This window comes from Stigmatopora argus, chromosome 21, assembly GCF_051989625.1.
Source record: "Stigmatopora argus isolate UIUO_Sarg chromosome 21, RoL_Sarg_1.0, whole genome shotgun sequence".
Classification (NCBI taxonomy): Eukaryota; Metazoa; Chordata; class Actinopteri; order Syngnathiformes; family Syngnathidae; genus Stigmatopora; species Stigmatopora argus.
Window position 1 is genome coordinate 8,158,811 of NC_135407.1, and position 26,049 is coordinate 8,184,859.

Here is a 26,049-nt window from a genome sequence, read left to right on the forward strand (position 1 = left end):
TAGTTTATTTTAAAAAAAAGTTCATTGTGTGTTAAATAACTTGCAGTATTTTTTTTCCTGCATCAGCGCCAAATATTTTGACGTTTTGAGCGTTGGTGTTTCAAATTTGATTGTTATTGATAATTCAGTTGGGGTAATAATTGGTTGGAAAATGTCAAAAGTCTCGTTTGTACGCCAAATTCTATTTAAAAGTTGACAAATCCGCAAATGGGTTTCCAACTTTGCAACCTGGGAAGGAAGAGTTTGCTTTGGAGCTGTGTGCTGTTAAACGTTGGAGGATCTGAGAGACTTCTGGAATGGTTTCTACCCATCTGGTCTCTGTTTTCTCAAAACCGCAGCCACGTGGCAGAAAACGGGAAAGTGCAGTTGATTCGAGAATTTTCCCCAACTGTGTTACGTAAATACAGTACAAGAGTTATCGGACTTTGTCAACAAAAAAATGTGAAGAAAGGAGCCTTTCTTTTCTGTGACCTGTCATAAAATGGATTCTTTAATGGACAATTGGAAATAACCCACACAGACAGACATTATTCACAGTATTAATACTAATGTATTGATCATTAATTATTTTTTTGCTAGTTTAATACCTTTGAAATAATTGGGCTGCATCTATTTACATTGAAACGTTTTATGATGCAAAACGATTTGATAAATTGTACCTTTATTTTATGAGTCGAAATTGTTCAAACACAATTTGGTGAAAATCACTTATCACCAAACAATGAAAGGAAAAACTATATTGCTATTGTAATGTGAAATGGCCCATTCAGTGGTACCTTTACGTACGAGCAGCTCTACCTACGAGATGCTCGAGATACGAGGAAAATTTCGAGCAAATAATTAGCTCTAGATACGAGAAAAATTTCAAGATGCGAGAAAGCCAGGTGGCCATGACATGAGGCTGTTTATCATTGTCTTTTTTTGCCGCATCTCTTTCGTGTATAACTACTATATCTACGAGGACTGAACGATTTATTCAGAGGAGTTTCGACCAGAAAACGCACAACGCGCATGCGCGGGCAAAAAGAGGGCTTTCTGGGTAATGAAGTATACTCGTGCACACAACACCGATAGCCAATGGCACCCTTTCTCAGAATAAAACTTCATTACCCATAATCAATACGTGGGTAGGCTGAGCTGTTGCATTTCCTGTTTTTCCTTCCTTAGCCTGTTAGCTCCCGCGATCGCTCATTCAAGACTACTTCTCGTTGGCAAGTGGTCGTGCGTTATCCTATTGTGAGGACATTTGTGTGCATCATTTTCGGAATATTTTGAAGGGAATACAACAGCAAACAGCCCATCGATAGCGAAATCAGTCTAATTTGAGTTCTATTAAACATATTTTATTACTATTAAACCACTTGTTATGTGTTACTTTGTTAATAGATGGTGAATTAGAAGAAATAAAACATTTTTTTCCAATCCAATATCCTGTTTTTGGTGTTTTTTTCAGAGGGTTGGAACGAATTAATTTGTTTTTAGTTCATTTCAATGGGAAACGTTCGTTCGAGTTACGAGAAGATCGACATACGAGCTCAGTCCCGGAACGAATTAAGCTCTAAGTATGTAGAGGTACCACTGTATTGTGATTTTTCCCCCCATGTCACACACACACAAACACACACTATTTCTCTTGTTGTTGTTTTTAATAAAAAATGATAGATGTTACTATATACATAGTACGTTATTGTACAAAACAATCATATTTTTAACCAAGAAATCCCACTTTCTGTCTCTTTGTTCCTAAATCCTCTTCTTCCTGTAGGAGCTTCATTAGAGGTACGTGGAGGGCTTTTCCAACACGTTTACCTGCCTGGAGAATAAAAACAACATTAAAATCACGCAATGTCGCAGATTTTCTCTTCATATTCACTTATTATAAGTACTAATGACTCACTTCTGTCATTTCAAAAATGCTCTCAGGGTCCAAGCTACCTCCCCCAATTTTCCTCACGCAGGTGACCATTCCTGTTTGTGTGACTGAGATGATCAGGCTGGCCACAGAACACGCCTTCTCCTGAAGGGTGGCATCTACCACATGCCTGTGGCCCACCTAACTCCCAAATATAAAAATAAAATAATGCTTGAAATTTATTTGACATGTGTGTGTCCAAAAAGAGTGAGCTTGCCTTGCAAAGAGTCACGATACAGGGAACATTCTCTACGTTGAGCCTCATACAGTCGTAGGGATCATCTGACAGCTCGATTTCCTTCCCTCCTTCTTCATCAGCTGATATGTGTACTTTGGGGATTCTGTCATATAAAGCACTTGATTAAGTTCTCAATAATTATAACACAAACTAATAACTAAAAATACATGTTTGAAGCCACCGGTGAGCCAAAACATGGCCTATATCTCAATGATTTATGTTATATGGTTGGTAGTTGTGTGAGGACCGTGGAACAAATGAGAGAATTTACCGTATTTTCACGACTATAAGGCACACTTAAAAAAGTCTTAAATTTTCTCCAAAATAGACAGGGCGCCTTATAATCCAGTGCGCTTTATAGATGGACCAATACTAAAATTGTTATCACGATAAAATACAATAAATCAGTCGATAGGGTACACCATCCTACGGCACAACTACGGCAAGCAGCCCCCGACTCTACTATTTTCCCCGTAGAAAAAGTACTGCGCAGTGACTGCTGGGATATGTAGTTCTTTTGTCAATACACCCAGTATGACGGCGAGCACACTAATTTGGTGCTCGCCGTCATTCCGGCTGGATTTACAAAAGAAATACTGCCGCTAGATGTTGGCGTCAACAGAGCATACAAAGCTAGACTGCAAACTATATATATATTTTATATGGATGAATATCAAACTGCAACAGCTCTGGCAACTACGGCAAGCAGACCCAGACTATTTCTGGTGCGCAGTGACTGCTGGGATATATAATTCTTTTGTCAATACACCCAGTATGACGGCGTTGCATTTCGGTTGATCGAGCACATTAATTCCATGTTCGTCGTCATTCCCAGTTGAAGTTTCAACTGTGGTCCGAGCTTTCAGGAAGGCAGAAATTACTGACTCGATTATTGACGACTTTGGTGAGATGCCCACCTGTTCAACATGAGTTATTGTGCTATTGCTGTGTCACAAAAATACTAATACTTTAACCTTGGAGAGAATAAAAATTGATATTGGGAGTGAATTGAGTTGTCAGAAAGCTGATTTGTAATCTATTAATAAAGGCTGGCTGAACGATCTGACTGTTTTGTTGACATTCCCTTTAGCGCAGCACCATCTAGTGGGTGCGCCTTAAAATGCGATGCGTCTTTTGTGTGTCAAATACAGAAATAGCACTTGTTACGGACACTGCGGCTTTAAATGCGATGCGCCATATAGTCGTGAAAATACGGTACTTATAAAGTACTGCTCTACTTGTGAAATTTTCAAGTTGCGAAAAAAGTTCTGGAACCAAATAATTTCCTAAGTAGAGGTATGATTGTACAAGTAGGATATGAAAAATCTGTTTTTTACGTACTTTGTACTGAAGAGAGCGGCTTTGATTGCAATAGAAATGGCATCATACAGGTTTCCATCACATTGAAGGAGCTGTGGAACATATAATGGGGAATATTAGTGTTCATATTTGTAACCTGGCAAAGCAGAAAAGTGTACTTGTGTGATGTGATAATCATTACGTAAAGGCAGCGAATGGGAAGAAGGCTCAGAGGAAGGTTATAGCTATTTGATGGATGCAATGTTCAATAAAATAGATTCTGTGCCAAATTTGGTGTTTTTCTATCTAGCCACATTAACATGCTAGTTGCTAAGGAGTGTTTCCCAAATAAAAAAAATGAAATATTACAAACGATTTGTGCATATTGTAATATTACAAGACAGTTGGGGAAGAGTCAAAATGTTCAGTCCATTTTAGCCAAATTTGAGACACACTCAACTTCAACTATAGATTTCTTGGAGAGTAAATGCCATCTATTTGTTGCTAACATTTGTTCATTGAAGTTGGCATAAAAAAACAAATTCCCTCACCAGTACATCCACATAAAGCACCCAGCAATGCTCTCTTTCACTGATACACAACATCTTTGAGTCCAAGCTGCGCTTATTGTTGAAAACTTTGTAGAGAGTGTTGCTCAGCTCCGTCCCAAGCTCCTCGCCTCCACGTCCCTCAAACTCGGGGGTTGCATTGGCTGAACTATGGAGCACCAATACAACCATTAATGTTGTAAGGCCAAATAATAACATTGATGAATGACATTCAACATTTTTTTTCTACAAGACTGAGAAAAAAACTATATGTCAATGTTTGCGGTAACATCACACTGGCACACAGAAACTCACCAATCAACAAAGAATTCTAAATAGCCTTCATTTGGAGTCATTGGTTTTGGTTTCCCAATTTCAGCCTTAATTCCCACGAGGACTGCTGTGTGGCCCTGCAAAAAAATGAACATTTTTAATCAGACGTGTATCTTCCATGCAATATTTGAGGTAGACATGCCGATATATTGTGGGTCTTTAAAAAAAAATGAAAACAGACATAAAGACAATATTACAAGAGAAACTTTGGCAGATCCGTCTGTATTGGACACCACGTCAGTCTCAATCTCCACGTGTCTGTAGTCTTCACAACCCCTTCCATCCACTCGCAGATCATCCTGATGAAAGTAACATGGCCAAGTTTAGATTCTAAATTTCTATTAATAATCATTTTATTGTAAATACTTACCCGTATGCCATGTAAAATATACACTTTTTCAGCTTCACTAACTTCTACCGTTGCCATTGTGGAATGGTGCGTCGCGTTAATATGACGCAATCAAAGACAGACGCGTGTATGGACACTCACTTTGGGCACCAACACCTTCCGGAGTATGATTAAACAACAAAAATAACTAAAACAAACCATATTGGGATGATAAATACATTCCCTGATAGTGAGTCATTTTTCACGAATAATTGAAACCGTTGAGTGGTATTTGTGCTTATTTTGTTTTTCAAATTCATAGTATTTTCACGTTGTACTGAAACGATTGACTTGAGGTGACGACAAATAAAAATAAATATATAAATCAGGAAACCAAAATAAGATACCAAACAATAACTCCAAAGATTATTTTATTATTATAATTTGAGAGCACAGAATCCCCGTTTGGTACATCCTCATGACTGCATCGGTATCACATACTTCCTGGTTGGCCCTTATTGTCCCAAGAACACTAGAGGATTCCGGTCTCGTCGGGGAAGTACTAAGGTAGCTCAGACGGAAAAGTGCCGTTCCCGGCCATTATTAACTTATTAATAAGTGAATTAACATAACGCCGAAAACTGCAAGTGAAAGTGTGGCCGCAGCTGTGCGGACAGCAACCGCTGCCCACAGCCCGGTGACGTTAGCTGGGTCTCCGCTAACACAGAAGATCGGCGAAGGAGAGCCTTTTTACTTAAACTGACTTAAATTCGAAACAGTAGAAACGACAAAACGACAATTTCGTCGCAGTGCCAAGAAAGTGAGGTAAGATCAAAATGGGACGTGGATGTTTTATGAAATGAAAATTCAGTTCACTGAATTCCTCTGCGTTTTTCTCCCAGAGCTTATTTATTTCAAAGTGTAAGTATATAACGCCCACCTTGGCGTTAATGTTTATTAGCCTACGATTATTGATTTATAACTCATTGAAATGTGAATTGAGGATACTATTCTTTTATCAATCAATGAGTCAAGTCAAGCAAAGGGTTTTTCAAAAACCGCCCAGTTTAAGGGCGAATTAGGAACGAAAAAAGTAGGGCTGGTCGATCTGGGGAGAAGATAAACAATTTTTATCGCGATTTTGAATTTTTTTGTGTGTGGGAATGATCTCATCTCATTTTCTAAACCTCTTCATCCTCACTAGGGCCGCAGGGGGTGCTGGAGCCCATCCCAGCTGAATTGGTAGCCAGCCAATCGGAGGGCACAAGGAGACAAACAACCATTCACGCTTACACTCATGCTTAGGGGTAATTTAGAGTGTCCAATTAGCCTACCATGCATGTCTTTGGAATGTGGGTGGAAACCGGAGTACCCGGCGAAAACCCACCGGGGAGAACATGCAAACTCCACACAGGTGGACCATCCTGGATTTGAACCCAGGTCCCCCACTGTTAGGCCGACGCGCTAACCACTCATCCGCCGGGCCACCCAAACAATATTAATATGTATATATTTGATTTGTTTCAAAGTTAAATAACATGACGTGATGTTAAAATACTAACTAGGATAACAATATATTTGGAGTTAATATTGCACTATTTGCTCTTTAATATACATTTTGTGTTTTGTGTATTAATTTCTATAATTTTTATTCTGAATTTTCATTGTGCCATCTTAAAATGTCTGTTGAAACCAGATTTGGAGCCTTTATTGAACTCATTGGGAGTAATCCCATTCCAAAGTCTAATTTAGAGATGTCCCATTCAATGTGATGTATTCCTCTTAATACTGCCATGGAAAATTTTGTCGCGAAGAGTGCTAATGCTTGCTTCTTTGTGAATTTACCTTTTAAAGATGTGGTTAAAACCTCGGCCAGTGTAGAATGAAGAGCCCGGCTCGCAGCACCAGGGACATCGAGCGTCAGGCTGGCTACTTGAGGCCTGAACACTGCGCTCCTCCCCCGCCTCGCGGTGCCTCCGACACCATGTGGTTCATCCGTGACGGCTGCGGAATCGTGTGCGCCGTCATCACGTGGTTTCTGGTCTTATACGCGGAGTTCGTGGTGATGTTCGTGATGCTGTGGCCTGCTAAGAACGTAGCCTACAGCCTCTTCAATGGTGTAATCTTCAACAGCTTGGCCTTTCTCGCCCTCGCTTCCCATGCAAGGGCCATGTGCACTGACCCCGTGAGTTGATTATTGCATTTTGCATTTCTATACAATTCTATTCTTAACAAAAAGTATCATTACCTGTTTTTTTCTATGACCAGGGAGCCGTGCCTAAAGGAAATGCCACCAAAGAATTTATTGAAAGCCTGCAACTGAAACCAGGGCAGGTGGTCTACAAGTGTCCTAAATGCTGTAGCATCAAACCTGACAGAGCTCACCACTGCAGGTACTGGGGAGCTTGCATGGGGACATAAATTATAAATTACACCTAACTTACCAGAAAAAAAGGCCTGATATACTGTATTTACTCGCGTATAAGCCGCACCCTTAAAATTGCCTTATAATCGTTGAATTTTACAATTTCTTGCGTATAAGCCGCCCCCTGATTCATAATTTTCACCTCCATATTCATGGTTTTAATAGGGAGTACAAATGTGTTGCTTTGAAGGGAAAATCTTCACACGTGGTATTTCTGAGATACTGTATGAATCCGTGACCGGACGTTTCGTCAAAAGACGTTTGGTTCCTGGACGTTTGGTCCCCGGACGTTTGGTCCCCGGACGTTTGGTCCCCGGACGTTTGGTCGACCGGACATTTGGTAGAACGGACGTTTGGTTGCCGGGTTCGCTCGCTGTCAAATTATGACGGAGAGTTTACTGTTGATATTTTGATATTAGATATTTAGATATTAAACTCACTCTCTCTCTCTCATGATTATAATTTTGAGAGCTGGTTTCAACAGTAACAACCCGGCGGCCAAACGTCCGTTCTACCAAACGTCCGTTCTACCAAACGTCCGTTCTACCAAACGTCCGTTCGACCAAACGTCCGTTCGACCAAACGTCCGTTCGACCAAACGTCCGTTCGACCAAACGTCTGGGGACCAAACGTCTTTCGACGAAACGTCCGAGTACCGTATGAATCAAAAGCACATTATTAGGGTCAATATCATAAGGAATTTATTCATCCAGTAATGGTTGTTTTATTACTGCAAAACTGAAAATAACCAACGAATAGTAAATATTACTTTACTGACATCTACTGGTAAAAAAAAGATTATAGTAAGTCTTGTGCGCATATAAGCCGGACTCTTGATTCAGTCATCTTTTTTTTTGTTACAACTACGGCTTATATGTGAGAAAATACTGTAATGTGACCTCCTCTCTTGGGACCCTTGTCCTTATTATCCACCCTGCTTTGTTTTTGTGGCCTGTGTTGAACATTCCCTGTAATGTTCCTTATCTCAATAATGACATAGCTCCCAGGCAGCACAGTATACTCATCACTGCAAGAATAATGGGCAGCAAGTCATGGTAAATATTTGTGTCAATCCGTGAGAAAGGATATCATCAGGACACGAGTGTTTTTTACACACACAATCGGAAGAGTTGGGAAATAATGCTTGAATATTATGACGTAGATGTTAAGTGCTTGAACATCAATGTGTATACTGCGATTTGCAGCAGTTATTGTTAAAGTCTCGAGTTACTAATCATATTTGGTTTGCATCAGGCCAATGTGGCAGTAATGATTCAGTCCAGAGCCGTAGCTCGTCAGTTAGCGACCAAAGAGAGGCTAGTTATGGTAGTCCTCAACATTCCCATATACTCTGTTACTGGCAAAAAATAACTATGTTTTATATGTTTCCAAGTCTTTCAGTTCAATCAATTATAGTCACTATTTTACTCTATTGAGGGGGCTTTTCTTTTCACAATTCTATGCTAAAAATGAAAATGTATCATTCATTCTCTCGTAACAGTTTGGCTATATCCAATGTCATGTTGGTCAGGCTGTTAAATTATTTATTGTGTTTAATGTTGAATTTTTGAAAGCTTGTCATGAGAGGTCACATTTCTTAACCTTTCCAGTGTGTGCAAACGCTGCATCAAAAAGATGGACCACCATTGTCCTTGGGTCAACAATTGTGTAGGGGAAAACAATCAGAAGTACTTTGTGCTCTTCACGGTAAGTCTCTTGAAATCTTGTTATTCATGCAATAATTTATACAAGCAAATATGATCATTTATCCAAATTTACTAGGTTCACATAGTTGCATATTATTAACTGTGTTCTGTTACATTCTTAGAATCTGTTTTTACTTACTAATTAAATGATAAAATCATAACAAGTAGTATTCAAAAATACATTTTCAAGACTCATCACTTTTGTTCAATAAAAATAATAACAGTTTGCCTCTGCATAGTTGAAACCGATGACATAATCGAAGGTATGGGATTCCTTGGGGCAGATGGAATATTACTCAAAGGAATCAGTAGTTTTTTCACTCCTTCAGCACTTTTTCTCTCTTTCCCAACGGGGTACTCGGCTGAAAATGTATCATGCCTTACCTGGAAATGTCTTTCCACGTGGCTTTTTGTTTTTTTGACAACTTCTCGCTGTAAAGCGAACATTCAGGCAATCTCCTGCATTGGCACTGAAGTAAAATGATTCGGTCCAGGAAACGTTGAATCGTGTTTTCCTCCGTTATTTTTCTCTTTTCCCCTTGGGATCCAAGGCCCGTCACAGAGTCACCGCTTTGTTTTCAACAGCGATCTGCCTAGCATCCCGCCCTGCTTATAGAAACGTTTGTCGCAGGCTCTGATGCAAATTTTCGTTGGGGAAAATGTTGAAATGTAATATTTATTCGACACATTCTTAAAGCTTTGGAAAATGTTAAGAATATTTTTGCCATGTTGGCCCTTCTAGAGAAACCATATTAAAACAAAACATATTCAAATAAAATAAATAATAATTTTTGTATCCCCCATTTTTCCATTTTGGATTTATATATATATATATATATATTTATATATATATATATATTTACATATATATGTATGTATATATATATTTATATATATTTACATATATGTATGTATATGTGTATATATATATATATATTTATATATATTTACATATATATAATATATATACATATATATATATATATATATTTATAAATATATTTATATATGTATGTATATATATATTTACATATATAATATATATTATATATACATATTTATATATGTGTATATATGTAAATATCACACGCTTATTTATTTATTTTCTTCATATTTATTTATTCATTTATTAACTTATTTATTACCTATCTATGTATGTCTAAAATGTCATGTTTTCTTGTTTTGATATCTTAACTTGAATTCTGACATGCTTTGAAAATTTGACAACATTTGGACAATTAACCTGATCATGTTTTTGTTTTCATTTTTTAGCTGTACATTGCGTTAATCTCATTCCACGCACTGACCATGGTGGGGTTTCATTTTGTATTCTGCTTGGAAGAAGATTGGACAAGTAAGTAATTGCTTCATTTCCAAATTATTTAATGGAAATTTCTACTTGAAGTGGCTCAGTGGGCAACATTTCACAAAATGGAATCCATTCTTTAAGCTTAGTATAAATAGTGTTACATATTTTTATTGCATAACACTAAAGAAATCACAGTGTACAATTGTGTAATAGGTTTGTAGTTCTTATATTTTCTGATGCCAATTTTGTTTCTTTCTTCAAGAGTGCAGTGCCTTATCTGCACCAGCAACTGTCATCCTCCTCATCCTCCTGTGCTTCGAGGGGCTTCTGTTTTTAATTTTCACCGCAGTCATGTTTGGGACACAGGTGCACTCCATCTGCTCCGATGAGACGGTAAGCATGCCCTTGTGAATTTTGCAAAATAACACTTAACTAAAAATATCAATTATGCAGTGCAGTGTAAAACTCACTTTAAGTCCTTGGTGTGTTTATACAGTGGTACCTCGACATACGATCTTAATCCATTCCGGGACTGAGCTCGTATGTCGAGCTTCTCGTAACTCGAGTGAACGTTTCCCATTGAAATGAACTAAAAACAAATTAATTCGTTCCAACCCTCTGAAAAAACACCAAAAACAGGATATTGGATTGGAAAAAATGTTTTATTTCTTCTAATTCGCCATATATTGACAAAGTAATAAATAACGGGTGGTTTAATAGTACTAAAATGTGTTTAATATAACTAAAATTGAGCGTACTTCGCGGAGGTTACAGAGAGGGACAGAAAGAGGGGGGAGGGGGGTATCTTTCCATGATAACGCACTCGTAACGGAACAAACAAATTTAAATTAACTTGGATTAATATATACACACTCAAACATACGTTTAATGTAACTTTACACAAAACTGAATTCTTATTTTGTTTTAATCTTTTTTACCTTTGTAACGGGTTGACTCCACCCGCACGTTCAGCCGGAGTCTTCAACCAAACGTCCGGTCGACCAAACGTCCGGTCGACCAAACGTCCGGTCGACCAAACGTCCGGTCGACCAAACGTCCGGTCGACCAAACGTCCGGTCGACCAAACGTCCGGTCGACCAAACGTCCGGTCGACCAAACGTCCGGTCGACCAAACGTCCGGTCGACCAAACGTCCGGTCGACCAAACGTCCGGTCGACCAAACGTCCGGTCGACCAAACGTCCGGTCGACCAAACGTCCGGTCGACCAAACGTCCGGTCGACCAAAAGTCTTTTGACGAAACGTCCGAGTACCCGTTTTAATAATGCTCTTTAAATCCAGTTTGAATTAGGTTCCTATCCATCACCACCTTGATGAAAAAAACACTTGTTTTTTTCCTCGCAGGGTATTGAGCAGCTGAAAAAGGAGGAGAGAAAATGGCTCAAAAAGTCAAAATGGATGAATTTGAAGGTTGTATTTGGTCACCCGTTTTCTGTGGCATGGCTCAACCCCTTAGCGACACCCGATCACGGCAAGGCAGACTTATACCAGTACATAGTGTGACCCTAAAACTGTGCAACCCTCCAATAATGGATGTCAAATAAACCCAATTTATTAAACTTTACTATATTGCGTTGCTCTTGCTACGGATTTCCACAAATGTGGAGCAGAGGCACGGAACGAATAATACAAACACTGCTCAATTTAAATGACTATGCGAAGCAGCGGGTCATATGTGTGATCATTACCGTTGTCACAATGTGCACTATGAATCCAGAACATTGTCTTCCTGTACAGTTTCATTCTCTGCAGTAATTTAAACTGAACGGTGGTGGAATTAATTGCCTTAGGATATTGGAACGAGGCATCAAGTACATATGGATGCCATTTTGTATTGTCTTAATCTGTGAAACAATGGACCATTGATGTACACATCATGTTATCTGAGGAATATAGTTTAGGAATGAATTTCTAATCTGGAAAAAGTCTAATGTTGTATTTCCTCATCTGGTGGTCAGGGTGACGTTTACTCGCTTTTTGGGGGGGCAAACTATACAGTATATATTTTTATTTTGAATATTTTTCTATTGTTAATTCCAAAGGTAGTACTTTAACAGCATGTTGTAAGGGTTCGTTGGAATTCATTTCTCACAATCTTGATATTTAGTGTATTTTAATGTGATTTTTTTTAGTAGCATTCAAATAATGGGATGCCTTTGCATGTGGGAGAGCCACAATAGCCAAAATTTGACGTAGTCACTGAGTTCAGTTCAACTTGGCAAAGGGTAAACTATTCTCATCAAAGAGAAACTTAATTATGTGTGAAGCCACTCCCTGCAAGTTTATTATTAAAAAAAAAACGATAATTAATGTGCATTTCAAACAACCACTTAGCTTTGCCTTAAAGTCACTGTAAATATGAACCCAAACAAACAAACAAATGCAAAATTACTATTAATTTAGATGGGCTAATGAGTACCGTTGTGTTATGAGCCTTAAAAAAATGTGAACAGAAATGATGGTGTAAAACATGTAGACAGGTAATATAAATCCTGACTGCCAATAGTAAAAATTAATCTATAATCAACACCCTTTGAAAATGAGAATTTATGACTTACTTTTCCCACATTACAACAGTATACTGATACCGGCATTGTATTAAAAGATGTAATTTCCTAGCATTTTTAAGTCATTACATGATGCTAAATAATCCACTTGAAAAATCTTTCTTTCCATCTGGAATTATTGTTTTGAAGAGGGGCCACTATTTGAGGAAATATGGTATATTACCCCCGCGTGTAAGCCGCAACCTTAAAATTGCCTTAAAATTGTTGAATTTTGCAATTTCTCGCGTATAAGCCGCCGCCTGATTCACGATTTTCACCTTCATGTTCATGGTTTTAATAGGGTGTAGAAATGTGTTACTTTGAAGGGAAAAATTGGTATTTCTGAGATACTGTATGAATCAAAAGCACATTATCAGGGTCAATATCATAAGGAATTAAATTAATCCAGTAATGGTTGTTTTCTTACCGCAAAACAGAAAATAACCAACAAATAGTACATTTTACTTTGTCGACATCTACTGGTAAAAAAGTATATCAAGTTTTATTCGCATATAAGCCGTACCCTTGATTGAGTCATATTTTTTTTAAAGATACAAATACGGCTTATACGCGAGAAAATACTGTAACTGCTCAGATGCGTTGTTTACGTAACCTGTAAGTCATTTGTTGTAGAAACGTGCAACTTCTACATAAGTAGGAAAGTGTGAAAAAGAAATGCAGTAATGAGTTAGAAGAAAGTGGGGAAAAAAAACAAAAACATTCTGGTTAGTTCTTTTGTTGCTGATCATTAATGTTAAACGCACAGTTCAGTTGATACACTATAATGAGAAATAAAAGCTGTAGAATACAATCCTCCTTTACTAATCAAACGAATTGTAAATCTGGTGCTCCTGTCGTAATCACCGGCCTTAAAGCATAGAAATTTTGACAAGTTCGGACTGAATAGGAAGAGAATTGACTGAATGAAAATCTTATGGAGACCATTTGATGAATAAGTCACTCTTAAAAGTGGACCTTGTAAAAGACTTGATTTGATTAAGTTTGCATGTTGTTTTCTGTTTCAACAAAGGAAATGTAAAGTGTGTTCAAACGCAATATCTTTGTAATTGTTTCTTTTATTATTTTGTATATTATGGAGTTTGCTAACCAGCTTACAGGAATAACTCCAGCTGTTTCTTTATGGTTTCTATGGATACTATTTTAGTACATTATGTCGGAACTGCTTTTATATTTGAATGACGGACAGAGGAAAATAAAGTTATGTTAAGACTGTCATGTCAGTTTTCTTTAGTTCTTCATTTGTGAAATATTTTTATGCAGTGGCGGTCCATGTTTTCTAGTAGCGCCTTCAGCAATCGGAATCAATCCACCCTCAAAAACTATTTTATGGCTATAAAACCTCTACTGCAGCTACAGCTGCGACAAAAATCAATAATAACCTCATACAATTGAAATATTGTTTAGGAATATAGCCATATTTTACTCACCAAAAATGCTTTTTACCTGTACATAATGTCCATCCTTCTTTCTCTCCGCCTTCTTTTCTATTGCCATCGAAGCTAATGCTGAAAGTCAAGCCTGTCCTGTCGTATTTCTGGCATACGTTTTTATTCGATTTAGTGCTGAAAATGTTCGTTCCCGGTTGCGACAGGCTTGTTTGCTTTGGAGTTGTCCGAGCTTTCTTAACGATGTCCAGCTTTTTTTTCTTGAAAAGTCCGTTTTAAAAATGGCTTTGACAGTAAATCTGCAAACAAATCAATTTCTTCTCCTCCTTCAGCCATTGTGGGTTGACAAAACCGCTATTAAATCAACACAACAATATATTTGCTTGTGCAGCTCGCTCCAGATACAGTTTGGTAGCTCTGGCTAATCACTAGCCAATCATAGTTGGTGAAAGCGATGACGTATCCCTACGCCTGCGACAAGGCATTGTGGTGTTGCCAACTCGAAATCTGATTGGATAAAGCAACAGTCTTATCGACACTTGTTTAATGCAGCAGAGCCTGCAGAACTGATTGTGAAGGCCTTGAGGAAGATTTCTTATCCTGGCAACAAATAATGGCTGAAATGTGATTGGTTAAATGCTTCAATATGAAAACACACATCTGGAAGCAGTGCAACCAGAGGGAAAAGCAATGAAAAGAAGCTAACAGACAATTTGGAATTATTTAATAAGTATTCATGGACAAAATATAATATATGATTCAGATATTTCTTAGGCCAGCAGAGAAGGCCTTGAAGGCCCTGACGGCACACCACTGTTTTTATGTTATTTCTTCCAGTCATATGTAACATTTATTTTGCAAACTTGTGATGTCAGAGTACACAGATGAGTTGAGAAACAATGCATCAAATGAGATGTTTATTTCGTTTTATGTTTTTTATACATTATGACTGAATCAGAGTTGCATGAACATGTTAAAAAAAAGTAATAATTTTCAGTGCAGTGGCCACAAGAGTAAATTTTAGAAGCAGCCTATTAAATCTAATGAGGGCTTCTTATGGCACACATTTGCTCATGTGCTTAAAATACTTTAGAGAATTCATTAGGTACAATGGCACAATCTAATGAGAACTTCTTTTACAAGGATAATCACTGTCTTTAAAAGGAATAATACATTTCATTGATAATTAGGTGTAAATTTTGCACTCATCTTAGAATTATCGGGAGATATTTTTACTTGTATTGCTTTTAGACATCAACAGTTAATCAAATTAAAAAGCAGAAATTATCGGTACTTAAGGTTTTATAACTGGAACATTTTTTTTAAATACAGATGAATATAAATTAATTTAGGTATCGTGGAAATCTGCTCAGTATTCCATTACTCATCAAAACATCAAACTTGTATTCTCAATTTATTTCACTCTGAATAATTAGAAATAATTATTTTTGTAATGTAAAATATGATTGAGCTTGAAGACTATGTAAGTGAAGAAATGTACAATTTTCTAATTAACCGCTATGTACCTTTTTATTAATTAACACTTAATTTCCTAAAAGTATCAATTGACAGGTGTACCTCTTCTGATCCCATCAAATATTTTATATTGCTTGTCTGTACACAAATGTAAACTTGACAACAAAAATCACACTACTTGAGAACTACCGTATTTTCCGGACTATAAGTCGCACTTTTTTTTTCATAGATTGGCTCAGCTTGTTTTGCTGTTTTCTAGGGTATAACTTATACTCCAATATTACAATTTATATATTTTTTCCTTCTTTTCATTGTGCATTTTTTAGCTAGTGCAACTTGTACTTGAATGCAACATATATTTTTTTTCCTTTTAAATGTGCATTTTTTGGCTAGTGCGACTTATACTCATGCTATTTACAGCCCGAAAGATACAGTAATCTGCCTGGCAACAGTCGGATCGGCATCCATCTTGATGTATTTGTGCGTTTGTCATTATAGCTACCGTTTTGCGTTCCTATTCACAGAGATGTCACGTGCTTTGGTGTGAATTGAGGACATGATAGAAAGATGCGTATATCTAGTAAAAGTCTAACACCAAACATGCGCCATAATGTTCTTCTTAATAACATGTCAATCATTTCCCAGCTACATTATATTATTACTTGTGAAAAGAGCTCAGTTCTCCGGCAAAAACGTATCGCCTGAAGTGTAGGCAGATGTTTACAGTGAGTGTCAGTGGTCGTTGCTGTACAAAATCAACATTGATTAATAGTGACGTGACAATGTTGGTGAGCCAAAACGTATAAGAAACGTGATAATAAATGTCTTGTTGACTGGCAACCTTTGGCAAAACCACGGGCAATCATAATGCCAACAAATTAATCTAGGAAGTTGCTGTTCAAATATTTTGGCAGATGAAAAACATTGGACAAGAGTCACCCAATCTGTCTCCTTCCATTTTCTTGTCTTCCGGTTTTAATAACCTCAGACCTGGTTGTTTTTCAAATTAATGTATTTTTGGTGTTGTTTTTTGAATTAATTATTTTTTGAAACCTCAGTTTTTCAAATTAATTAATTTTCTAGGGTTGTTTTTTTTAATACATTTTTTTTCTTCCTTGTTTTTCCAAATAATTATTTCAAAAAACAACCTGAGAAAAATAATTAATTTGAAAAAATGGGAAAAACATAATTCAAAAAATAACTCCATAAAATTAATAATAATTTAATAAAATAATTAATTGAAAAAACAACCCCAAAAAATAATTATTTCAAAAAACACCCCGAGAAAAATAATTAATTTGAAAAACTGGGAAAAGACATAATTCAAAAAATAACACCATAAAATTAATAATAATTTAATAAAATAATTAATTGAAAAAACAACCCCAAAAAATAATTATTTCAAAAAACAACCTGAGAAAAATAATTAATTTGAAAAACTGGGAAAAAAATAATTCAAAAAAATAACACCATAAAATTAATAATAATTTTATAAAATAATTAATTGAAAAAACAACCCCCAAAAATAATTATCTCAAAAAACAACCTGAGAAAAATAATAAATTTGAAAAACTGGGAAAAATAATTCAAAAAAATAACACCATAAAATTAATAATAATTTTATAAAATAATTGAAAAAACAACCCCCAAAAAAACATTAATTTAAAAAATGACCAGGGCTTTTTTTAAGTGGATGCAATAAACTTCTGTATACTAGTGCATGTAATTCACAAATATGTGATTATACTTTCAAAGCATCTTATATGATGCTTAATTTGAACCTCTAAACTTGAGCTACATATTATTTTTTTACACATGTACGATCGTTCAGTTTGTTCAAATCCTTATTTGTCCCTAGTTAGTGTTTAATACGGTTTGATCCTGGAACAAATTTCTTCAAACCTCAATTCCTAAAGGGGTATTTTGTTTTTTTAAACATTGGGCCAAGGACCAATTTCTTTTATCTGCTCCTCATGTTGCCTCCCACTTTATACATTTCATGACTAAACACAAAACATGAGACATTTTCTTTGGTGTGATGCAAAATCAGAATTCAAAGTGATCTAAAGCATATGTTTCACAAGTATAAGAAGTATGTGGTCAGGCTGAACACAGTTTAGTAGAGCTGAAATACATTATTCATCCCTTTTGGCAAGAGCGTTGGGCTCTCGTTCCTGCGGAGAAACCCTCTGCAAGACGAGCAGGCCGGAGAACGTCAAGGAGATCCCAACCCACCACAGTGTAATTTGGGCCTCACCAAAGATCAGCTGCCCCAGGAAAGCCTCAAAATGAAAAAAACATCCTAAATCAATTCCAGTACTAATTATTGTCACAATTGGGCAAAATATAATACAGTGGTACCTCGAGATACGAGCTTAATTAGTTCCGGGACTGAGCTCGTATGTCGATTTTCTCGAAACTCAAATGAACGTTTCCCATAGGAATTAACTAAAATGAAATTAATTAGTTCCAACCATCTGAAAAAAACACCAAAAACAGGATATTGGATTGGAAAAACATTTTTATTTGTTCTAATTCGCCATCTATTAAAAAAATAACAAATAACTACTGGTTTAATAGTACTGAGATGTGTTTAATAGTACTAAAATTAGACGGATTTCGTGGAGGGGGGAGAGGGGGGGTGTTTTTTTGCACGGCAACGTGCTCGTAACATAATGTAATTTAAATGAACTTGGATTACGATGCAGACACACTCCAAAAAAGGTTTACTCTAACCTTGCACTAAACTTAATTGTAATTTTGTTTTAAATTTTGATTGCACAGTTTTCTTCTTTTTTTCATCATAAATGATGCGGTAGCACTGTATGGCATCATTCAATTGATTTGCAACCTTTGTGCAACGTTCAATACACCGACGGTCGAACGATTCAAGTTGTATGCCCGTGCAACGCTCAACATTTTCTCATCCGCATCAAGCTTCTTTATTGTTGCCACTTTCGTTTCAAATGAAATGGCTTGTCTCTTCCTTGCACTACCACCCTCACTAGAAGCCTTTCGCTTTTCACCAACCATATTGAAGAATGGATGCACGAGATATTTAATGATAAAAATGTTCTTTGCGCACTGGAGATACGTTCACGCACTTACGCACAGCAACGAACTGGGCAGAGGAAGGTGGATGCTGGGTGAGCTCTCACAGCGCCAGGCGTCGGTATTAGCGGCGGAAAGAAGCACTACTCGAAAAAAGGCACGCAAAACAAAATCTAACTTACAGCATCTCTTTCCGAACATTTTTCGACATATGCCATATGCGCAGACATGTTCGTATGTACCGTTGTTCGTAACTCGAATGTTCGTAAGTAGGGGAGCGTCTGTATATCAAAATTTGTCTCGTATCTCAAGATAAATATTTTCCTGAATTTTACACGTATGTCGAGGTATTACTGTAGTCCCGAAAATATGATAAATGGCACTAAAATAGAGTGAACCAATTTGTAAATAAACAGCGGATTGAGTTTGAAAGTGCTAGACTATGACTTACGGAAGATACGAAGTTGGAGGCAGTGGTGGTCACAGTGGTCTGGGTGGAGGAAGAGGAGTACCTGAGTGCTTTGGCAAGAAAGGTCCACATCACAGCGTTGCAGGTAAAAAGCAGCCCACCACACAGTAGCCTCAGAGGGATGTGGAGCTGAAAATTGATGCCATTAAAGATTGATATTTGTATTTCTCCACTTAGTAACATACTTCTGACCACATTTTTCATTTAAAGGAGCAGCATGAAAGATTAGTGGTCAAAATTGGGAGTGCGAACAGGATCAAAATATTGAAGTAACCATAGTTGATAACAATTAAGTACACATTCTTGTAGTATAAGTAAATGTACTTGTAGTACAAGGACACAATGTATATATACACCCCTGTCTTATTTCCATATCTCTGCAACTTGGTGGAGGGTGGTGCATCAGTGCTAAATCCAGTATCAACGCATTACATTCCAGTGGCGGTCCGTGCATTTTCTCGTAGCGCCTTCAACGGGTGAAATCCACTTCCTAGCAGCAATACTGGAGCTTTTCAGACATTACAACCGGACCAGGGGGTGATTTTCCCGGGAAAAGACAGCGATGAACGTCAATGGCGTACCGGCAAATATTGCCCGAAAATGGGGTAAAATCCAGCCAAAAACAGCATTTATTGATTAAATACAAATACTGGAGCTTTTTAGACATCAGAACCGGTCCCGGAGTATCATTTCACTGGGAAAAAGACAGCGATGAACGTCGATATGTCCATACGTGAAACGGCAAAAATTGCACTAAAATGGGGTAAAATCCACTTCCTAGCAGCATTTAGTGATTAAATACAAACACTGGAGCTTAAATACAAACACTGGAGCTTTTCAGATATCAGAACTTGGCCCACAATTGAAATATTATTTAGGAGTATAGCCATATTTTACTCACCAAAAATCCTTTTTAACTGTACACAATATCCATCCTCCTTTCTTTCTTCCTTCTTTTCTTTCTTCCTTCTTTTCTATCACCATCGAAGCTAATGCTGAAAATCGAGCCTGTCTTGTCGTATTTCTGGCATAGTCCGTCTTGAAAATGGCTTTAAATCAACACAACAATATATTTGCTTGTGCAGCTCGCTCGATACAGTTTGGTAGCTTTGGCCCGCCTATTCTATCACTAACCAATCAAAGTTGGTGAAAGCGATGACGTATCCCGACGCCTGTAAGAAGGCAATTATGTATCCCTACGCCTGCGACAATACATTGTGGTGTTGCCAACTCGAAATCTGATTGGTTAAAGCAACAGTCTTATCGACGCCTGTTTAATGCAGCAGAGCCCGCAGAACTGATTGTGAAGGCTTTGAGGCAGATTTCTGACCCTGGCAACAAATAATGGCTGAAATGTGATTGGTTAAATGCTACAATATGAAAACACACATCTGGAAGCAGTACAACCAGGGGGGAAAGCAATGAAAGGAAGCTAACAGACCATTTGGAATTATTTAATAAGTATTGATGGACAAAATATAAGGCCAGCAGAGAAGGCCTTGAAGGCCCTGACGGCCCGCCACTGCATTTTGAAGGCTTACAATCCACTTTTAAAACAGGGACATCTCGGTTTAACCATGTTAGAAGTATTTCCAAAGCCACTCGTGCCACCGCCACCGTCAAATTGGTATACTATTGTGATTGTGACTATATATATATATATATATATATATATATATATATATATATATATATATATATATATATATATATATATATATATATATATAATTATAAAAATAATATTTTTTACTCTGACGGACCGGCACTAGGTAACTCCCGGACCGCTACCAGTCCACGAACCGGTGGTTGGGGACCCCTGATCACACGTGCTTGCCATCCAAATAGGATGCAAAATGAGGCAGGGAGGAATAATAACCTTGTGAAAGTACGCGAGATACAACTGCGCTTTTGACAGGTCTTCATTTCAGGGTGACTTTTGCACAAAATGGTGATGTGTGTATTTATAGTTGCGTGAAGGTCAAAGAGGAAGCGCGACCCTGAAGGGGGGAAACGGCATGGAAACGGCAGACAACGCGATACCACACTGCTGCATTGTCACCATCTCTCTCGTCGTGACTGCTGCTTACACTGAAGCAGCTGGACCAGCAACTTTAGCCCCCTCATGACTCACCCGGTCGCATGCGGTCGTTTCGTCCACTTGTCGAAATCGCCGCTGTTCGCCCCACGTCCGGAGCCCCGTCTCGCACACTCCCTTCAGGTAGTCCGCTCCCAGGGACAGCTTAGCCGACGACGATGCCACGGCCGCAAGGAAACCCGCCAGCAATGCATAGAAAACTCCGGGAAACATCTTGAAGGAGGACAGATTAGGCACATAATGGGCTAGTCCATCTTTCCAGTTTCCACCTCTGGAGCTGCTTGCCCGCCTGGTAAGTGAGTGTTTTTGGTAGCGAGCGCTGCACTTTCGTCACTCGGCCGATTGGTGGCGGTCACAGCGCACTCGGCCGCAGAATCATTGGGGGTGGAGACTGAATGTCAGCGTTGCATTTTGGGAGTTGAAGTCCATTGTTGAATCACTTCATCCTTACTAGGGTCAAGGGGGGTGCTGGAGCCCATCCCAGCTGACTTCGGGCCAGAGGCGGGGGGAGCCCTGAATTGGTGGTCAGCCAATCGCAGGGGACAAGGAGACAAACAACCATTCATGCTCACACTCATACCTAGGGGCAATTTAGAGTGTCCAATCAGCCTACCATGCATGTTTTTGGAATGTGGGAGGAAACCAGAGTACCCGGAGAAAACCCACGCCAGCCCGGGGAGAACATGCAAACTCCACAAAGGTGGACCGACCTGGATTTGAACCCAGGTTTTCCAATGTGAGACGACGCGCTAACCACTCATTATATATAGAAAAATTGGTATACTATTGTGATTGTGACTATATATATATATATATATATATATATATATATATATATATATATATATATATATATATATATATATATATATATATATATATATATGTATATGTATATATATATATATATATATATATGTATGTGTGTGTGTATATATGTATATGTGTATATCATTGGCGGGCCGTCAGGGCCTTCAAGGCCTTCTCTGCTGGCCTAAGAAATATCTGAATCATATTGTATTTTGTCCATCAATACTTATTATTCCAAATGGTCTGTTAGCTTCCTTTCATTGCTTTTCCCCCTGGTTGCACTGCTTCCAGATGTGTGTTTTCATATTGAAGCATTTAACCAATCGCTGTCTTTTCCCGGGAAAATCACCCCCTGGCCTGGTTTTAATGTCTGAAAAGCTCCAGTATTTGTATTTAATCATGAAATGCTGCTAGGAAGTGGATTTTACCCCATTTTTGTGCATTAATTTATTGATTATTTTTTATGTGTCGCAGCTGTAGCTGCAGTAGAGGTTTTATAGGCATAAAATTGTTTTTGAGGGTTGGATTGATATGTTGAAGGCGCTAACAGAAAATGCACCGCCCGCCATTGGTGTATATATACAGCAATTTGAGTTTGATTTTTATATATACACATATATATAGTCACAATCACAATAGTATACCATTTTTTTTTCAAAAGTATCAAATTGACCTAATTTGAGCTTGCATTGTGCCTGAGAAGCACTTATCGACATGAATAGTATTGCCAAAACCATGTACCCATTTGGAACAAGGAAGCACCCTTATAAGAGCATTTTTCTATAGTTTAATTCTTCCATTGGTGGTCCTCCTCCACTGTGCAATTAAGTAAGCCTGAAGCAGAAGACAATCAATGCTAATGTCATGGAAACCAAGTGAAAGAGAGCATTTGCAAAAAGCATGATCCACTTATTTCGGATTGCTTAAACTGCAAATTTGGAAGCCACGTCACCATAAAAATACTAATTTCATGTACATTGAAGAACCATTTTAAGTAAATAATATTTAAGGAGAATAGATGGAAGAAAGTTGACACAGGAATTGGGATTATCCTCCAAATTACGAGCAGATAATGGCATGGACCGGTGACCGGTACATATCATGGTCCTGTTAACATTTAATGTCTAAATATAGAATATTAATGTGATAATAAAACATGCGCCAGTATTTACATTCGAGTACGGCTCAGAAATCCACAGCAATAGATCCCTCTGAGGCTAAGCCCTTGAAATTTTGGCAGTCGCTTTTCTGCCTGATAAAAGTTAAGTTTCATTTGGCCTGTTATCTCTTCCTTTGTTCATGTCAAGATAAAAAGCTAATTGGGCTTCATCTGTACTTGTTCAGTCAAGCGATAATTGAGCCAATATGAGTCTTATGACACCTTTACAGAAGAGCTGTCAACCTCTAATCTTTTTCCACTCATTTGGTATTCCTCAGACTCAAATTTAAAGTTAATTTGACAGGAGGCTTAAGCATGACCTTATCAGCCATCAACTATAGATAAAAGTGAATAAATGGGGTACAATTTGAATACGAGAAATTCTCCTAACTCATACATTTTCTATAGTTCAGACAGTGGTGGGCCATCAGGTCCTTCAAGGCCTTCTCTGCTGGCCTAAGAAATATCTGAATCATATATTATATTTTGTCCATCAATACTTATTAAATTATTCCAAATTGTCTGTTAGCTTCCTTTTATTGCTTTTCCCCCTGGTTGCACTGCTTCCAGATGTGTGTTTTCAAATTGAAGCATTTAACCAATCACATTTCAGCCATTATTTGTTGCCAGGGTCAGAAATCTGCCTCAAGGCCTTCACAATCAGTTCTGCGGGCTCTGCCGCTTTAAACAAGTGTCGATAAGACTGTTGCTTTAACCAATCAGATTTCAAGTTGGCAACACCACAATGCATTGTCGCGGGCGGAGGGATGTGTCATTGCCTTGTCGCAGGCGTAGGGATACGTCATCGCTTTCACTAACTATGAGGCTAGTCATTAGCCAGAGCTACCAAACTGTATTTGGAGCAGGCTGCACAAGCAAATATATTGTTGTGTTGATTTAAAGGCATTTTCAAGACGGACTATGCCAGAAATACGACAGGACAGGCTCGACTTTCAGCATTAGCTTCGATGGCGATAGAAAAGAAGGAAGAAAGAAAGGAGGATGGATATTGTGCACAGTTAAAAAGGATTTTTGGTGAGTAAAATATGGCTATATTCTTAAATAATATTTCAATTGTGGGCCCGGTTCTGATATCTAAAACGCTCCAGTGTTTGTATTTAATCACTAAATGCTGCTAGGACGTGGATTTTACCCCATTTTAGTGCAATTTTTGCCGTTTCGCCATTGACATCCATCGCTGTCTTCCCGGTGAAATAACCCCCCTGGGCCGGTTGTAATGTCTGAAAAGCTCCAGTATTTGTATTTAATCAATAAATGCTGCTAGGAAGTGGATTTTACCCCATTTTTGTGCATTGATTTATTGATTATTTTTTATGTGTCGCAGCTGTAGAGGTTTTATAGCCATAAAATAGTTTTTGAGGGTTTGATTGATTTGTTGAAGGCGCTACGAGAAAATGCACGGACCGCCACTGCATTCCAGTGACTTCAATGCATAGCATTAGAGGGAGTACGCGCGCTACATTTCCTTAAAAGAAATAGTCGCATTCATTATTAATTCTTGCACTGTGAAAAACAGCAAGAAAAATATTCCAAATGCTCTTGTCTTTTTCATTTTTACAAACAGTACATGCATTCATATACTAGATGCTGCTTAGCGTGTCAGTAAAAGTGGTCAATACTGCCCTCTTGTCCATTAAGTAATTATATTGCCTGCTCTTTGTAGTTAATGTAGGCTTAGACAAAAGCACAAACACAAAGGCTAAGACTAAAAGGCTTTGAAACTTTAAACTATATGTGCTGCATCTTCTTTTTAAGTTTTATTCGAAATAAAGTTCAAGCAAAAGTACCTTACTTAAATGCTTTGTTGTTTGTGTATATTGGATAAAAGCAAGAACTACTACATGTGAAAATGTATTTTGGTGGCCAAAGTTATTGCTTGTCTGGCAATGGAGCTGTCTGTAGATTCCCATCAGAGAACCAATAAGACGGCCACTGAAATGTGTTCATTTGTATTCAGTCTGGTGGCACTTTATCGCAAACCCTCTCATATATACCCATTTTTTTTCCAATAAGCTCTCAAAATGAGTCGGACCAAGTAATGAACTCCTTGAACATGTTTCTTTGAAAGCTATGAAATATCATACCAGAGAAATTGAGAGCCATAGAAGCATAAGAGAGGGACTAATGGAAGATTTTCACCTACACCTATTTTTAATGAGCTGAGTCTTGCTCTTTTTGTTGTTGTTGCTGTCCCCAATGAAAAGATAGTCAGTGTTCTAAATGTCAAATGCTTTTCAAGAAAATTTAGAGTGCAGTTTTATAAAGTAGCACTTGGGATATCCTCCATTAAGCAACACGGTTATTCATTTCTATATTTCTTTATTTATTTGTATATTTATTTATTTGTTTATTTATATAGATATTTTTTATTTTATTTTTTTATTCATGTATTTTTATTTTTGTATTTATATATTTATTTAAATATTTATTTATATATTTATTTATTTCTATTTATATAATTATTTATGTTTATTTATTTATGTATTTTATTTTTTAATTAACTTATTACCTATTTATTTATAATACAGTAATCCCTCAATTATCGCGTCTTCACTTATTGCGAATTCACTACTTTGCGATTTTTTTCCGCTATTAATTATTTTTAAAAAGTGAAAATCCACGCTGAAACTCGTTAGCGGAAGCCACTCTTGCTACTAGGACTCAGCACTGAAAAAAAATTATAATAGGGGTGACCTTACTTTGCGATTTTTCGATTATCGCGCCCATGTCTGGTCTACATTAACCATGATATTCGAGGGATTACTGTATATAACCACTTTTGATTCATATTAAGGTATTTAATAGTAGAGTGCCGCTCAATGCTACTGTGCCACTTCAAGAAGAATAATCAAATTGCTGAAGGATTACATTTTAATTGGTATTCATTAAGGGATCA

General features: G+C 37.5%; 3 protein-coding genes across 3 annotated transcripts; 1 reads left to right on the forward strand and 2 right to left on the reverse strand.

Moving 5' to 3' along the window:
- Nucleotides 1-1,627: 1,627 nt before the first annotated feature.
- exosc7 (exosome component 7) lies at nt 1,628-4,860 on the reverse strand. The gene is made up of 8 exons (XM_077590908.1): nt 4,701-4,860; nt 4,528-4,629; nt 4,313-4,407; nt 4,001-4,166; nt 3,492-3,562; nt 2,130-2,253; nt 1,898-2,053; nt 1,628-1,813 (listed from the first exon to the last, which is right to left on the reverse strand). The coding sequence occupies exons 1-8, from the start codon at nt 4,755-4,757 to the stop codon at nt 1,709-1,711; spliced, it is 876 nt and encodes a 291-aa protein (XP_077447034.1). The 5' UTR covers nt 4,758-4,860; the 3' UTR covers nt 1,628-1,708.
- LOC144067291 (palmitoyltransferase ZDHHC3-like) lies at nt 4,798-13,899 on the forward strand. The gene is made up of 7 exons (XM_077590907.1): nt 4,798-5,483; nt 6,513-6,843; nt 6,927-7,051; nt 8,694-8,790; nt 10,062-10,143; nt 10,361-10,491; nt 11,462-13,899. The coding sequence occupies exons 2-7, from the start codon at nt 6,541-6,543 to the stop codon at nt 11,618-11,620; spliced, it is 897 nt and encodes a 298-aa protein (XP_077447033.1). The 5' UTR covers nt 4,798-5,483; nt 6,513-6,540; the 3' UTR covers nt 11,621-13,899.
- A 2,844-nt stretch (nt 13,900-16,743) lies between these two features.
- Nucleotides 16,744-21,499, reverse strand: LOC144067142 (transmembrane protein 42-like). The gene is made up of 3 exons (XM_077590656.1): nt 21,200-21,499; nt 19,048-19,194; nt 16,744-17,827 (listed from the first exon to the last, which is right to left on the reverse strand). Exons 1-3 carry the CDS (start codon nt 21,374-21,376, stop codon nt 17,681-17,683), a joined length of 471 nt encoding a protein of 156 aa, XP_077446782.1. The 5' UTR covers nt 21,377-21,499; the 3' UTR covers nt 16,744-17,680.
- Nucleotides 21,500-26,049: the final 4,550 nt, after the last annotated feature.

Coding starts and splice junctions, on each gene's coding strand:
- exosc7 (XM_077590908.1), bottom strand. CDS start 4,757: ATGGCAACGGTAGAAGTTAGTGAAGCTGAAAAAGTGTATATTTTACAT. Junction 4,630..4,700: donor ATATTTTACATGGCATACGG/GTAAGTATTTAC, acceptor TACTTTCATCAG/GATGATCTGCGAGTGGATGG. Junction 1,814..1,897: donor GCATTTTTGAAATGACAGAA/GTGAGTCATTAG, acceptor TTTATTCTCCAG/GCAGGTAAACGTGTTGGAAA.
- LOC144067291 (XM_077590907.1), top strand. CDS start 6,541: ATGAAGAGCCCGGCTCGCAGCACCAGGGACATCGAGCGTCAGGCTGGC. Junction 7,052..8,693: donor GACAGAGCTCACCACTGCAG/GTACTGGGGAGC, acceptor TAACCTTTCCAG/TGTGTGCAAACGCTGCATCA. Junction 8,791..10,061: donor AGTACTTTGTGCTCTTCACG/GTAAGTCTCTTG, acceptor TTCATTTTTTAG/CTGTACATTGCGTTAATCTC.
- LOC144067142 (XM_077590656.1), bottom strand. CDS start 21,376: ATGTTTCCCGGAGTTTTCTATGCATTGCTGGCGGGTTTCCTTGCGGCC. Junction 19,195..21,199: donor AAACGACCGCATGCGACCGG/GTGAGTCATGAG, acceptor ATCAATTTTCAG/CTCCACATCCCTCTGAGGCT. Junction 17,828..19,047: donor CCTCCAACTTCGTATCTTCC/GTAAGTCATAGT, acceptor TTTCATTTTGAG/GCTTTCCTGGGGCAGCTGAT.